At 41.7% G+C, this 14974-nt stretch overlaps 1 protein-coding gene across 1 annotated transcript in view; it reads left to right on the top strand.

Moving 5' to 3' along the window:
• The window catches only part of PRKCH (protein kinase C, eta), a 326526-nt gene that overhangs the window by 88543 nt on the left and 223009 nt on the right, over positions 1-14974 (top strand). The window contains exon 2 of the mRNA XM_006891785.1: positions 13652-13715. Coding sequence (XP_006891847.1) covers positions 13652-13715 — 64 coding nt within the window. The remainder of the gene's footprint in view (positions 1-13651; positions 13716-14974) is intronic.

The following is a 14974-nucleotide window of genomic DNA, read 5'->3' on the forward strand; positions in this document are numbered from 1 at the left end:
TAAAATCAATGACTTATTCATTGCAAATACATTTTATAAGAGACACAAACGCAGGTTATACACATGGACTTCACCTGATGGTATGCATAGGAATCACCTTTTATAATACCATTCTAAATAATATCGCTGCCCGGAAAATGCCCTTGTTCTCCATCTACTCATTTTCTTTGCTTTTAAGGCTGTTTATAAAACTTGTCTGAGCTGCAAGTAGCAGATGAGTAGAAGCATAGCATTTGCCTCATTCACTTTTTCTTTAGAAGTCCTTCTGTGGAGGGGCTTTGGTGTGTGTCTGCAGCCCATGATGCTTACTCAGGTTTCCAGGCAGTTAGGGAACTCTGGAGGTGTAGTCCATAAGGGCCACAAAGCTCCGAGCCCAAAGGCCACACCTCTCTGGGAGTTCAAATCTACCAGCTACTCCATGTGAGGAAGATGGCAATCTCCTAAGCAGTTGACACCGTTAGAAATCCTGCTGGAGGTTCAACTATGAGTTGGTTCCAAGTTGATGATAATTGGCGGTGGTGGTGGTTGTAGCTGGCGAGCAGATCCCCCGTTGCCCACCACATAGTCTTGCCTGTGTATAGCCTCTTGTGCTCTTGCACAGAGATTCAGTGACACTGTTAGGCTGGTACCACTTTCCTTGGCTTTGACAGTGAGGAGGTGAGGCTGGAACAGCAAGTACTAGCAGTTAGTGGGAAGCACCCTCAGGTGCTGATGGCTTGAATCTTGCCTGTGCTCCCAGGGGAAGGAGGTGATGACTTAACCTGCTGGAAGCAAGGCTTAGGTGGCTTCAGGTTGAGCAGGAGCCAGGAGATGACTTGTAATACCCTGCAGGCCGATGCTTTCATGACAGGCCTCCTTTGAGTCTGCCTTGTCCCTCACTGCTTGTGTTTCTTTTTTTTTTTTTTTTTAAATTTTGTGTACGTGTACCGTCAAATCAGATCTGACTGGTACAGGAGGATATTGCGCCTCCTTCTCCGGCAGAGCGTCTGGTGGATTCGAACCGTCTTCCTCTGGGATTGCAGTTCAGTTTCTTGCCACTAGGCCACCAGAGCTCCCCTACTGCTTGTGTTTCATTTGTCAGCTCCATAACCTCATTGAGCCTCCATTTCCCCTTCTTCATAATGCAGTAGTGATACTTACCTCGCAGGTTGCCAAGATGAGAGATAATGTCTTTTTTCACTTAGCATGGCTCATGCTTATTAGTGGAGCTCAACTATTGTAGCTGTTGCTATTATTTAGGATCAATTATTATTAAAAAGTAAAAATCAAACACCACAACCCAACAAACCACCAGTCACACATCTCCGTCTCCTTAGTGATTGGTAAAATCTAGAAAGAACTTGAACTCTCATTTTGTGACCTGACAGTTTCAGCTGAGAGAGAAATCGTGAAATTATTTACCATGCTTTCAGAAAGGATCTCTGGTGGTTTAGTGGTTGAAGAATTCTGGCTGCTATCCAGAAGGTTGGGGGTTCGTATCTGCCAATCATTCCATGGGAGAAAGATAAAGTACTGGCTTCCATAAAGATTTACAGTGTTGGAAGCCTTGCAGGCACTTTTATTCTGTTCTGTAGGACTGCCGAGAGTGGCATTAAATACTAGAGTGTTTTTAAGTTTATTATACAGAGATTCTATTGAAATAGATCGCCTAGCCAAGAATTAGAATTTATACACTTCTCTTACACAGGAGTTTGCCTAAAAGCTCATAGAATTGAGATTAACCTTCTATCTTTGCCCAAACAATTATTTTTCCTTTTAATATGCTAGATCCTCCTGCTAATCTCATGCTAAAATGAATATTTAGTAGCCAGAAGTTCCTGCTGTGATCAATTCTAATGCCCTTTGTGAAGGGAAATGGTTGTAAATTATTACCAGTTAATTAAATGAGTGTTTCCCTGGAGTCCTGTGAGGGGGCTTTTATCCAGGCCTGTTTAGAATCATGGAAAGGCTTTCAGACAACCTTCCAGTTTCAGGGCAAAGAGACAGAGCCAAAGATATATAAGACTGCAATGTAATGTCAAAGAAAATCAAACATTGGCCAGAACAGGGGGCTAGAGATCCAGTGGGCACATCAAGCGAAGAGAAAATTTCAGAGCATCGAATCCTTGTAGTCCATGTATCACTGGTATGCTGTCAAGCCATCTTGGAGTGCTTCTATATTTAACATGGTTCTGTGACTTAGTGGTATGTTTTATCCTGTAGTAAATGTTATAATTCCTATACTTTGGTGAGGAAATTGAGATAGTCATAGGATTTTTCTGTAGCCCACATCACTTCTGCCTTAGGACCTCAGAGATGGTCCTAACTCCTTTGCAACAGACCATCTTTACCTGTGACACAACAGCTGCTACCCTGGGGTGTTGACCCCTGCACCTTTTATTTACCCAAGAGCTCAGATTGTTTAAAGCAGTGCTTTCTTTGAACCAGTTCTTCCTGGGATAGTCATGGCCTACAAAGCAAAACCAGAGTGGATCTGGACTTGTAAAATGTAGTTGTAGTAGAATGAGAAAAGTTACACGTCAACACCCTATTAGAAACTTAATCTCTGTCTTGGGAAACAGGATCAGGAGTGCAACCAGATCTCTTGACCATCAGAGTTGGAAACAGTGGTGTCCAGCTCAAAGATGGCAGCCAGCTGGGTTGCTTTGAATGTCTACCACTCACCACAGTCCTGACAGCATCACTCATCAGGCTCCTATAAGGAATAACTGCATCTCTTCAGGGTTTCCTATTTCAGGACCTTGATCTGTCCTTTAGTCGTATGTAGGTTTGATTCCTGGGTTGGAAATGAAAATTATCAGCAAAAGATAAAATCTGAATAAAGTAGATTTAAAACTCAAGTTCAGGGTTTTCAGCTTGTCTTTTTGGGGAACTATGAGAGTAGCAGATCTTGATGCATTAGAGCTCAGACCTACTGCAAGCAATGAAGTAAAAATGTATTAAGTTTTCAGTAATTGTTTAAATCTACAGATACATATTAAGATAATTACTGAGAGCAGTGTTTAAACTGGAGAGATCAGTGTGAAAGTCTAAACCTTCCTGGAAAAGCTCCTTTCTTGAGATTCAGGATGTCACAGGATCATCCTGGCTGAGTGTGCTGGTTACCCATCCTACCTGTAGCCCGAGGGAGGCTACTCTGGGGCATCCTGGCTGCCTGGCAAAGGGCCTGCCGCTCGGAATCATTCAGTGAAGGTTTGAGTGAATGAAAAGATTGGGGAGGGGAAGAGAGAGAAGCTTTCCAAACAGAGTAAACAGCTGAAGCGAAGGTGTGCCTGAGCGACAGACTGAGGACACTGGTCTGGCTAGAAGAACAGGTTCATTGAATTCAATTATGAAGAAGCGGTTTGGATAAATTAGTGGAGAGGCAGTTTGCCAGAAAGCCACATGGAGGAGAGTTAGTTTCATTCTGAAAATGCTGGGAACCACTGGAGGCCTTGAGGGGGAAAGTTAATGAGAATGGCACCTGAGAACACTTGGGCAGTGATGTGGAGAAGTGGATTCTGTAATGATGGGAGGACTGGAGTGATGGAGGGAATGGAACAGACAGAGGTTGTCATGGAGTAGATCACAGCGAGCATCAGGTCAGAAAGGCGCCAGGATTTTCAGTCAGGGAGTCTAGAAGAATATGTGGTAGTTCCACATTCAGTGAGAACCAGAAGCTTTAGGAGGAAACATGGAAGTAGAGTAATTTGAAGCTGGAAAAGACCCCAGAAAACATTTAGCTCATGGTTTCCAGATAGTGGTTTAAGTATATCAGAATCACCCATGGAGCTGCTTTCTTCCCAGAAAATTCTAGATTCGTAGCTCTTTCGCAGGACTTGAGAAACTGTATCATTGATTTTCTTTTTCCTCTGCACTTGATGATTCTGTGACACAGAGAGGGTGAATGTCTTGCCTAAAGTCATGGGCCGGTTAGGGCAGAAGTCATATTAGAACCCAAGTGTTCTCTAGCATCTCAGATGGAGAGGATACACTTAGAAAGAGCTGTGTAATATTTAAGACAGCATTCATTTTTGTGGGGACACATGCTTCTGATCTGTTCTTTTGTTGCTTGCATTTTTCAAGTCATATCTACAGAATGATTGTCTAAAGTCATGATTTACTCATCTATCTTGTAGGTTTTATAGTCATCGGCCTTATATTTAATGTTAATGTTGTGTATGCTATGTGATTGTAAGGGTCCAGCTCTATCCTTTTGCATGTGGGTATCTGGTTGTTAGCACCATTTGTTGAAGAGCCTATTCTTGATTCACTGGATTGTCCTGGTGACCTTATACCTCTTTTTTAATCTTTGTACTACCCCTCCAGTTTCCTTTACCTCTATCCCTAGGTAACTACTGATCTGCTTCCTGTAGCTATAGATGGATTTGCTTTTTTGGTGAGTTTCATATTAATAGAAGCTTACAAAATGTACCCTTTTTAAAAGCTTACAGAACGTACTCTTTTAAAAACTTTCCCTCAGTATATTGAGAGAAAACATTCCTTTGTTGCTGTTGCATATGCCCATAGTTCATTACTCTCTTTATCACTGTATAGCATCCACTGTAGAAATATATCACATTTTTAAAATACATTGACGTGTTGGTAGACATTTCTCCCTACGTTTTGGCTAGTACAGATAAAGCTCCTGCGTGTATTTGTGTACAGATGTTTATATATACTTTATTTTGGGGTAAATATATAGGAATGGAATGGCTTGATCAAATGGTAGGTATGAGTGTAAATTTTTTAAGAAACTGCCAAACTGTTTTAAAAAAAATGTCTTTACCATTTTACTAACCAACTAGCAATGCGTGAGAGGTCTAGTTGCTCTACGTTCTCAGCAACACATGAGATACCCAACTCACTGCCGTAAAATTTATTCTGACAGTGGCTCTGTAGGACGAAGTAGAAGCCCGTAGGATCTTAAAGGCTGAAATGAAGCAGATTGTCTCACCTTTCTCCAGTGAAGCAGCTGGTGGCTTGAGCCACCAGCCTTTTGGTTGCCAGCCTAATGCCTTACCCACAGCATCCCCAATAAGTTGGTTCTAACTCAGCCACATCGATTGGGCTTTTTTGTTTGTTTGTTTGTTTCTTTTACAGTGCTTAATTGTTCTGGCACTATTTCTGGAAACAGTTTTTATTCATTTGTTAATTTATTTGTGTGTAAGAATGTAAATTTTGTTGAGGCTGTTTATTTCTCTCTACCAGCAAGAGACCAAGAGTTGCCTCTTTACCAACAGAAATGCTCTGTAGGTGAGAGGTTGTTCTTGTTAGAGGCAATCGGCTTCCACTCAAAGTGACCGTGGGTACCTATCAATGAAAACTTGCCTGAATCTACTTGCCTGAATCTACAGCTTCCTACTAGCTGGAGCCCAATGTTGATGTTACTGTGTCAGTCCATGTGGGTCAGTGCCTTTTCTCCTTTGCTGACCTGCTTTCCCACCTAAGGGAACCAGTTGCTTTTAAAAAGGATGCTGATATGTCCCTTTTGAGGGGTTGCCTCGGTACTCTGGTCTCAGCCCTGTTTTCTTGGGCATTCTGTCAGTGCCCTAGGTGATTGTGACCTGACTAACCCAAGGTCTAGAAAGCTGAAAAGTAGAGTGAATGAACTCATTATGTTTGTGAATCCAGGAACTTTTGCGAAACAATATGAACATGGGTCTGCATTTTGTAGGTGTTTTGGGGTGGGTCTAACCACTGACACCGATGTGAGAAAGTTTTACAGCAAGGGGGGAAAAAAGACATGGAAGTCTTACTGATGGCGGACCTGACCTGGATGGCTGGGGCTGCCAGGAGTGCTCATGTACAAGTTTGTAGCAACAGTGCACACAGTCAAAACTGAGTTTCATGATGATCTTAACGGTCTCCAGTGAAGGATGGTGTCCCTTGTTCAGTGGGGATGTGCTGACATGGGTTATGTCTGGAGGAAAGTTGTCTGACTGGCTAAGAAGGACTAAAGTGAATCTTAAACTTTTGAAGTATCTTGTTATACTCCTATTTGATAATTTTTCATTCAGCAGCAGTTTTCAGTCCTCTATGTACAAGGCCAACAGGAGCCTAGGGAATAGTACACCATGGCAACACATTCCATGAATGCCAGTAATGGTGTTCATATAAGTGTGGGCTTGCCCAGCTATCTAAGAGAGGTCTGGAAATATCTCCATTTTTTTTAAAAAAAGTGAATTTTGATGGGCAAATAGGAGTCTGTCACATAAATACGGGAGAGAAGAAGTTTCCTTCTGGAAAGATTGTCACACTCAAAGTCATTGGCAAAAACTCTGGATGGGTCTAGCATGGTTTATTGAAATAATTTGCCTTCCAAGTTTCTCCAAGTAACAGAAGGAAGCTTAGGTATAGGTTTAATAAGAGGAGGCTGAAAGGTAGTCACGGACAGTGTGCATAGTGATGTGTCATACTCAGGAGTTTGGACCCTTTTATTCACGGAAAGAAGAGGAAACATTGAGGAATCTTATTAGGAAGTAGCATGGCAAGATTTTAATTTTTGAAACAAGATACTTGCAGTTTCTTGGAGACAGTGTGTTGCTTTTGTTAGATGCCGTTAATTCCCGTTCAGAGCAAAACAAAACAACACATTCTCTGTTATCCTCACTGTTGTATTCAGGCCAATTGTTGAAGCCGCTGTGCCACTCCATCCCATTGAGGTCTCTGTAAATCTTGGGACAGGGAAACAACTAGAAGGTCTTGCAAAAGTCTGGACAAAATCAAGTAGTGGTTTAGAAAGTTGACTAGATGGGACCTGGTAGATGTGTGTGGTGAGGAGCCTGGGTTGACAGTGTAGGCTGCTTGATTTGGGGTGTCAGATACAAGCAGAATTCTCAGCAGGTCGAATTAAAGGACCTTGTTGAGCACAGAGATGGAGATTTTCAGAAAGGGTACAGCAGATGTGAGAGGAAGAGTTGTGCTTGAGACGTAGAACTTATAAAGTGAATTTGAGCCTATGCCTTGCACCAGCTTATATCCTGATCCTTTAAGAAAATCTGTTGTTTCCACCTCCATTTCTGTCCTTAAGTTGAGAGTTTCTTAGTTGCGTTTTGAAACCTTAGATTTGAATTATTCAAAGGGAAGAAAAGACGAGGAGCAGCAGTACTAAGAGATGATCAGAGAAGGAAGGAACATTAGAGGAGGAGTAGGAGAGAGGGTGCCGAGGAAGCATGGACTAGGAGAGGGGGTGCCGAGGAAGCATGGACTAGGAGAGGGGGTGCCGAGGAAGCATGGACTAGGAGAGGGGGTGCCGAGGAAGCATGGACTAGGAGAGGCTCATGAAGGAGGATGCTGTCAAGAGGATCCAGTGCTGCAGAGGATCAGCTGATGTGGTGACAGACATGTGTTTGTGTTTGACAGTCAGTGTTTTCAGTCTCCTAGGAGCTGTCATTTTGAGGACTAAGGTGCATCTGATTCAGGCCATAGTCTTTCTGATTACTAGCTATGCATCCAAGGCCTGGACAATGAATAAGGATGACAGAATAAGAATTGATGCCTTGGAGCTGTGGTGTTGGAGAAGAGCACTAAACATCCCATGGACAGCCAAGAGAATGAGCAAATATATCTTGGAGAGGGTGCAGATGGAGTGCTCTTTGGAGGCAAGAATGAGGTGGCTTTGCCTCACACACTTCAAACATAGTGCTAGGAGATACTATGCATTGGAGAAGGACATGATATTGGAAAGGGTGTGGGGGTCCATGAAGGAGAAGACGATCTTCACAGTGACTGCTGCAATGGGCTCTTGTGTGTCAGGAAGTGTGAGGATGGTGCAGGATGGAACAGGGTTCAGATATTTTCTTCATAGGGTTGCTATGAGTCGTGCTCGACTCAGTGGTACCTAACAACAACAGCAACAACAGGAGCTGTGTCAGTGCTGGAGAAGACAGTATGAGATTGCAGTGAATAGCATGAGTGTTTGAAGGGATTTATTCTCATTGGCTATATTGTTGTTGTTATGTGCCGTCAAGTCGCTTGCGACTCATAGTGACCCTTTGTACAACAGCCCTAAACCCTGCTCTATCCTATGCCAATCGCACTGCCTCTGACACACCCATCCCGATTACTCCTGTCACTGAATTAATTCACCTCATAAAAGGTCTTCTCCTCCTGCACTGTCCCTCCACTCTCCCAAGCATGATGTCCCTCTCCAAGGACCTGTCCTTCCTTACAACATGTCCGAAGCCCCAGAATCCTTGCCTCCAAGGAGTATCCTGGTTTAATCCTTTCCAGGATGAATCTGTTGGTTTTCTTAGCAGTCCATGGTACATTCAATACTCTTCTCCAGCACCACAGCTCAAAGGCATCAATTCTCTTTCTATCCTTCCTAGTTATTGTCCAACTCCCTGATGCATAACAAGTGATTGCAAAGACCATAGCCTATGTAAGATACACCTTAGTCTCCAGAGTGACACCATTGCTCTTCAGTACTTTGGAGAAGTCCCTAACAGCAGACTTTCCCATGGCAATATGTCTTTTAGTTTCCTGGCTACTGGTGCCAAGAGTGTTGGCTGTGGAGCCAAGCAGACTAAAGTTATTGACAATCTCAATCTCAATCATCCATCCTGATGCTGCCAATTGGTCCAGTGGTGAGAATTTTTGTCTTCTTGGCATTGAGCCTCAATCCATACCGAAGGCTGCAGTCCTTCACCCTCTGCAGCAAGTGCTTCAGGTCCTCCTCAGTTTCAGCAAGCAGGGTTGTGTCATCTGCACAGATTATTAATAGATCTTCCACCAATCCTGACGCCACGCTTCTCCTCATAGAGCCCAGCCCAGCCTCCCCGATAATCTGTTTTGCTTACAGGTTGAAAAGGTATGGAGATAGGAACATCCTGGCATACACCCTTCCCAGTTTTGAACCATGAACTTTTTCCTTGCTCTGTTCTGATGACTGCCTCTTGGTCCAAGTATAGGTTTCACATTAGCACGATCAAGTGTTCTGGGATTCCCATTCTTCTCAGAGTCAGCCACAGTTGGTTATGATCCACACAGTCAAACGCCTTTGCATCATCAGTGAAACACAGATATCCATTCCTCTGGTATTCCCTGCTTTCAGCTAAGATCCATCTAACATTAGCTGTAACATACCTAGTACCACAACCCCTTCTAAATCCAGCCTGGACTTCTGGCAGTTCTCTGCTGATGTGCTGTTCTAGTCGTTTTTGAATAATCTTCAGTAGAATCTTGTTTGCATGTGAAATCAGTGATATTGTTCTATAGTTTCCATACTCTGTTGGGTCACCCTTCTTTGGAATTGCAACAAGTGAGGGATTTATCTTTCACTTTTCTATAACTTGCTTGTCTGTCAGATACTCATCTAAAATCTGAACATTCAGATTAAAACAGACTAGGAAGAAGAATTGGCCATCCACTTTCTAAATAGCAGGACTCTGAAAAACCTATGTACAACAGAAAAAACATTGGCTATAGATGTTGTTTAATTTTTTTGATAGAAAATCCAGCTCAAAATGAGTAAATCAAGAAAGGGAATTTATTATTTACATTACTGAAAAGGCCAGATGTTTCAAGTAAGACTTGATCCAAGGGTTTAAATTATATGATCAAGATCTGATCTCTTTTTATCTCTCAGCTCTTGCCTGTCTTTTTAGCTAAAGGTCATGACCATGTCTAGATACTATTAAGAGAGGTCTCTCAGAACTTTCATTAAAATTAATATTCTAAAAATCTCTTCAATGAATAAAAAAATAATTACAACATTGGTAAAAAAATAAAAAGAAAAACTTAATTTAAAAAAAGCACAAGGGAAAAAAGAAAATAAGGATGGAAGTTAAGCTTTCAAATAAGACAGAAAGTACGTGGATTCCTGAAATGTGACAGGAACTGCTTTAAAAGCCTTTGGCCACTTACCAGAGCACGTTTTAAGTGTGAGGGAAATAAGTATGAATATCGTGGAAATAAAATTATATGAATGTTAATTTCTTTTGTTAAAAAAATAAAAAGATTAAATCAGAGATGCTGGCTTAATGATTTTAACAGCTAGTTTAAAGGATTTCACAAGAATGGGAATCTCTAAAGTAAGTTGAGGAGTTTTAGTCAATCTTAAAGAGAAAGAACACATTGTGGTTGAAAACACAATTTATGGTTTCATATCTTATAAAAGAAATTTTAAAAAATTAAATAGGAGCTATAGAGGTATAAAAGGAAAAGAAAGAAAAAAGAAATGTCCAGATATACAAGTTTCTTTCCATCCAGATTGAAGTTCAAAAGAGAAACCTCGTTTCTTTCTTGTAGTCCCAGAATTTCTCACGGTACCTACATATATCCAAACTTGAACCAACGTTGAGAGTAGGGAGCTGCAGGTAGGCAGATATAAAGCACAGACCACCTCTAGACAGTCCCCGGAACTGGAGAAATTCAGTGCTCTGGTGGACAAGACTTAGGTTACAAGCCTACATGGAGGTTGCCATTGAACCCCATATGCACACCTTATTTAGAATACATTTACAAGTACTTCTCAAATAAAACTAGAATGTTCTTCACAGAATCTAGAACATGTCTGTAGTTAGGTAGAATGTCCACTATAGTTGTCAGCACTAAACAGGAATCAGTGAATACAAATTATTCTGATCACAGAGAAGGATCTTCGTACAGGGTCCAGCCACATCATGTTAAATGGATAAAAGACCTGTGTTGTCAAGGGTTTCCTTTAAAATGATTCAGAATATAAATGGTGGAACCTCTTGTCTGTCACAACCTATAACCCATCAGGAGTGGAGTGGCCTGCAGGACACTATTGGACAAACCTTTACTAGCCATAGATGGAGAATCCCGGGGCCAGCCCAGGCAGTCTGTCTGTCCTTAGTCTGGTACCAGCAGAGGTTTCTGTTGAGAGGCTGAATGTATATGCATGTATGCAAATGCATGTGTTCTCTGTCAGGCCTTTATATTGAAGATGAGGGAGTGGCTTTTAAAAATAACACATTTTTTTTTACTTTAAACAAGTTAAGGCAGAGAGTGGAGACAATTAAAAACTGACATCCTGTTTAGTCATCTCTCCTGAGAACTCTATTTTCAGACCTTCTGTAAAGATTTGCCACTGGTATTTAGTTAAGAAAGGATGGTTGAGTTGGCAGGAGTCATGATATAAATACCTGATTTGAACACTGAAGTGATGTATAGTGTGGTAACCAAATTGGTAACAAGTTTTATGCAGAAGAAGGGTTGTAAAAACAGGTCAAATGTTTTGACTAGGTATAAAATGGAAATCTTTTATTTTGAAAACAGAGTGGGTTGTTATCTTAGCGACCCTGTGTACAGCAGCTCTGAAGCATGCCCTGTCCTGAGCCAGTCTCACTAGTTCCAACACATCAATCCTTATTGCCACAGTTACCGTATCCATACTTCTTATCTGGGGTCTTCCTATCCTTTGCTGTCCCTCCACCCTTCCAAGCACCACTGGGCCACGTGCCCAGAGTATGTGAGATGGAGCTTCAAAATCCTAGCCTCCAAGAGAGACTTGGTTTCACACTCTAAGACACACCTATTTGTTTGCTTGGTGGTCCATTGCATGTTCAAGACTTCTCCAGCACCACAACTTGAAGGCATCGATTCATTTTCTGTCATCCTTAGTCATTGTCAAGCTCTCTGATGGTGTGGTGTTAATTTTTTTTTTTTTAGATGTGGTCATAACGTAAGGTGAGGTGAATGCATTTATTATGGGAGTAGCGAGGGTCTTTGTTCACCTATAAGTATAATAAGAACAGAAAGATTCGTTGAGATCATCTGATGAAACCGTATCAGAGGTAATGGATAATGAAGCCACTGACTTAGCACACATGGTTAACATGCTTGGCTGCTGAAGTGAAAGGTTGGAGGTTTCAGTTCACTTAGAGATACCTCAGGAGAAAGGGCATTGGAAATGCCAGGGAGCACAGTTCCTCTCTGGCACACAGGGATCATCCCGAGTCAGGGTCAACTCGATGCAAACTGGTTTTAGAATGCTAAGAATTGGGATGGGTCTAGGGCCTTGCCCATGGTCCAGAATCAGTGGTTCTCGATGAGAGGTCACATGCTGGTCTAGTTCAGGGTTGTTTCTGCCATTCCATGTGATTTACGCTTACGTACATTGACTATTCAAGCCCCAAATGATCACCTATATCCCTATTCAGCTTTTCTTTACCTTTTCCCTTAAGATGAATGAGCCAAGGCTGAACCTGACAAGATTTGTTTAATTCCTCAATTTTGTTGCTAAAGGACCTCTCAAGCTAAGATGGTGAGATTAGCAACCAGGATGGAGAGGCCAGAGCCTGCTGAAGCTGGCGGGTGGTAATCAGAACATGTGTGGAGGGTGCCCTTCCACCTGGGTGCTACACTATGCCACTTGGATGCTACGCTATGCCAGAGTCTTTGGAAAACTGGTTGTGGAGTAAAGAACCGGATCTCTGGAATGACAACTTCAGGTTGCCTTGGCTCCAGAATGTATTTCTTGGCGTCTCGGCCCACAGATAAGATCTTTAAAGGAAACTGCCGTTCTCAGGAGCAAGTGTTAAGTGCTGTCCAGTCAACACGATCTCATATCCACCCTTGTTTATAACAGATGGAAATCTTGCCCCATCCTGCTACATCCTCACAGTCTCCGCTGTGCTGTAGGCAGCGTGGTAGGCACCGTGTCAGTCCATTTCCTTGAAGGGCTTCCGCTCTTCTGATGAACCTCTACTTTTGCAAACATGATGCTTTTGTCCAAGGGCTAATATCTCCTGGTAACATGCCCAAAGGATGTGAGGTGGACTCTCGCCATCCTTGCCCCTAAGGGCACTTGAGCTGCTCTTCTTACCATACAGATTTGTTTGTTCTTTTGGTAGCTCATAACATAGTCAGAATTCTTTGTCGGTACCACAATTCTAAGGCCTAATTCAATCTATATATGGATTGAACAGGTAGAGGGTAGTGAATGCAAAGAACTTAAATTTCCTTCTTCTAGTACTTCCTTGCTATAGAAGAATGGGTAGTCTCCTTCTGTATGATTAACTACCTCTGAAAACCAGCGAAGGGTCAGCCATGGGTCGGTTCTGACCCGATGGTACACAACAACAGCAGCAGCAATACTTCCTTAGGAAGCTCTGATAGCTTAATGGTAAGGAGTTGCACTTCCAACCCAAAGCAGTTTGAATCCACCAGCTGCTCTGTGGTATAGTCACTCTCCTCCTATGCCATTTACAGCTTCTGAAAGCCTGCTGGGGGGGTCAGTTATAGGCCACTTCCAACTCGATGGTACACAACAGTCCTTCCTGAAGATGAGCTCAATTTTGGTGGGAATGGTATAGACAGAGACACTACCGTCCTCTTTATACCTTTACCTTTATTTATCTATTGATATTTATCTATTTGCTGTGGGTTCTAATAAAACACTGCTCTTAAGATCTATGTACATTAGTTGAGAATATTTAAAAAACCTTTACCAGAAATACATGCTTGTTTCTATCACATAAAAGGCAAGCATAGACGAGAATACCGTTCAGGAAGAAGGAAGCTCTGAAAGAACTTAGTTTCTTTTAGTTTTGTGTCTGAACTCTTAACAACTCGGAGATTTCACTTGTCCCCTTGCCCCTCTAGTGTTTAGTGAAAGTCTTTCGAGGTGAAGCCTACAAAAAGTATATTAAAGTTTAAAATGAAAATAAAACACTTTTTTCTTTTTATTTTCTCCTTCTAGGTGGACCTGGAGCCAGAGGGGAAGGTGTTTGTGGTAATAACCCTGACGGGGAGTTTCACTGAAGGTAAGAACGAGCTCTGTGTGCTTTGTGGGGCATGTATGTGCTACCTCACCTTATGTTCAAGAAGAATTTATTAAATAAATGTATGTATGTATGTATGTGTGTGTGTGTGTGTGTGTGTGTGTGTGTGTATATATATATAAAGGACATTTTGTGAAAGATGCTTTAAAAAAAAATTCAGTATCTTAAATTAGCCTGGCTGATATTTTATTGCCTGTTGGTACAGTTTTACCAGGTAAAATGCATTTGCTAAATCTGATAATTTGGTGTGTTGTTTAATGTACTCAGTGGGTTTGTATTCATCAACATCTTGTTGCTAATGAGTTTTATTTCATCATCACCTTGTTGTTAAGTGTAGAGTCATTTTGATTCAGTATTCGAGGTTTCAGTCTTTATGGGAACACATAGGCAGGTTTTCCTCCCGTGGAGACAGTGTGTGGATCCAAACCACCAAACTTTGGGTTGGCAGCCAAGTGCTTAACCACTGTCTTATCTGTCTTAACCAGGGTCTTATCTGAACTAGCCTTTTGGTTTCTGTCTATAAAACTGTATTTCACACTTTTTGTACTAACTTTTTCCTTTGCTGCTGAATTTGTGGGAAAGCAATTTTGGGATCATATATCCTATGCTTAAAATGTTCATCTCCTTTTTTAAGGAATTTTGTTCTTTTCTTGCTACCACCTCCACCACCCCCAGGATTTTTAAATTGAACTAAAATTTTTAACAGTGAAATGAAACACTTTAGAAGTTAAAAAAGATATAAGTTTTGAAAAACGGGTGCACAACGTACATTTCCAACACTCTGGAAGTCTCCTTTCCCTTCCTTTCCCAGTCAGTCCTCTGCTTGCCTAAGGCAATAAATGTGCTGAGTTTTAGTTGGTTGTTTTGTTTTGTTTTTATTTTTGTTTTTTAAGCCATAGATGAGTTTTGTCACCTAGCTCTGGAGGCCTCGGCAACAGAGAGTTGCATTGCCAACCCAAAGGCAGATGGTTCTAATCCCCCAGCTGCTCCTTAGGAGAAAGTTGGACAATCTCCACAGTTTGCAACCTCTGAAAACCCATTAGAGGGTTAGCTGTGAGTCAGCTCCACCTCTAAATCAGTGAGCTATACATTTAGATTCCTTGTAAGAGCAGAATTATGTAATCTGTTCTCTTTGGTGTTTGGTTTTGTTGTTACTGTATACTCATGTTATTGTATGTATCAGTATTTTATTCCTTTTTATTGCCAAGTGGTATGCTGTTATGTAAGTGTATCACAATCAA

This window comes from Elephantulus edwardii, unplaced genomic scaffold, assembly GCF_000299155.1.
Source record: "Elephantulus edwardii isolate Elephantulus edwardi_28Jun2011 unplaced genomic scaffold, EleEdw1.0 scaffold00104, whole genome shotgun sequence".
NCBI lineage: Eukaryota > Metazoa > Chordata > Mammalia > Macroscelidea > Macroscelididae > Elephantulus > Elephantulus edwardii.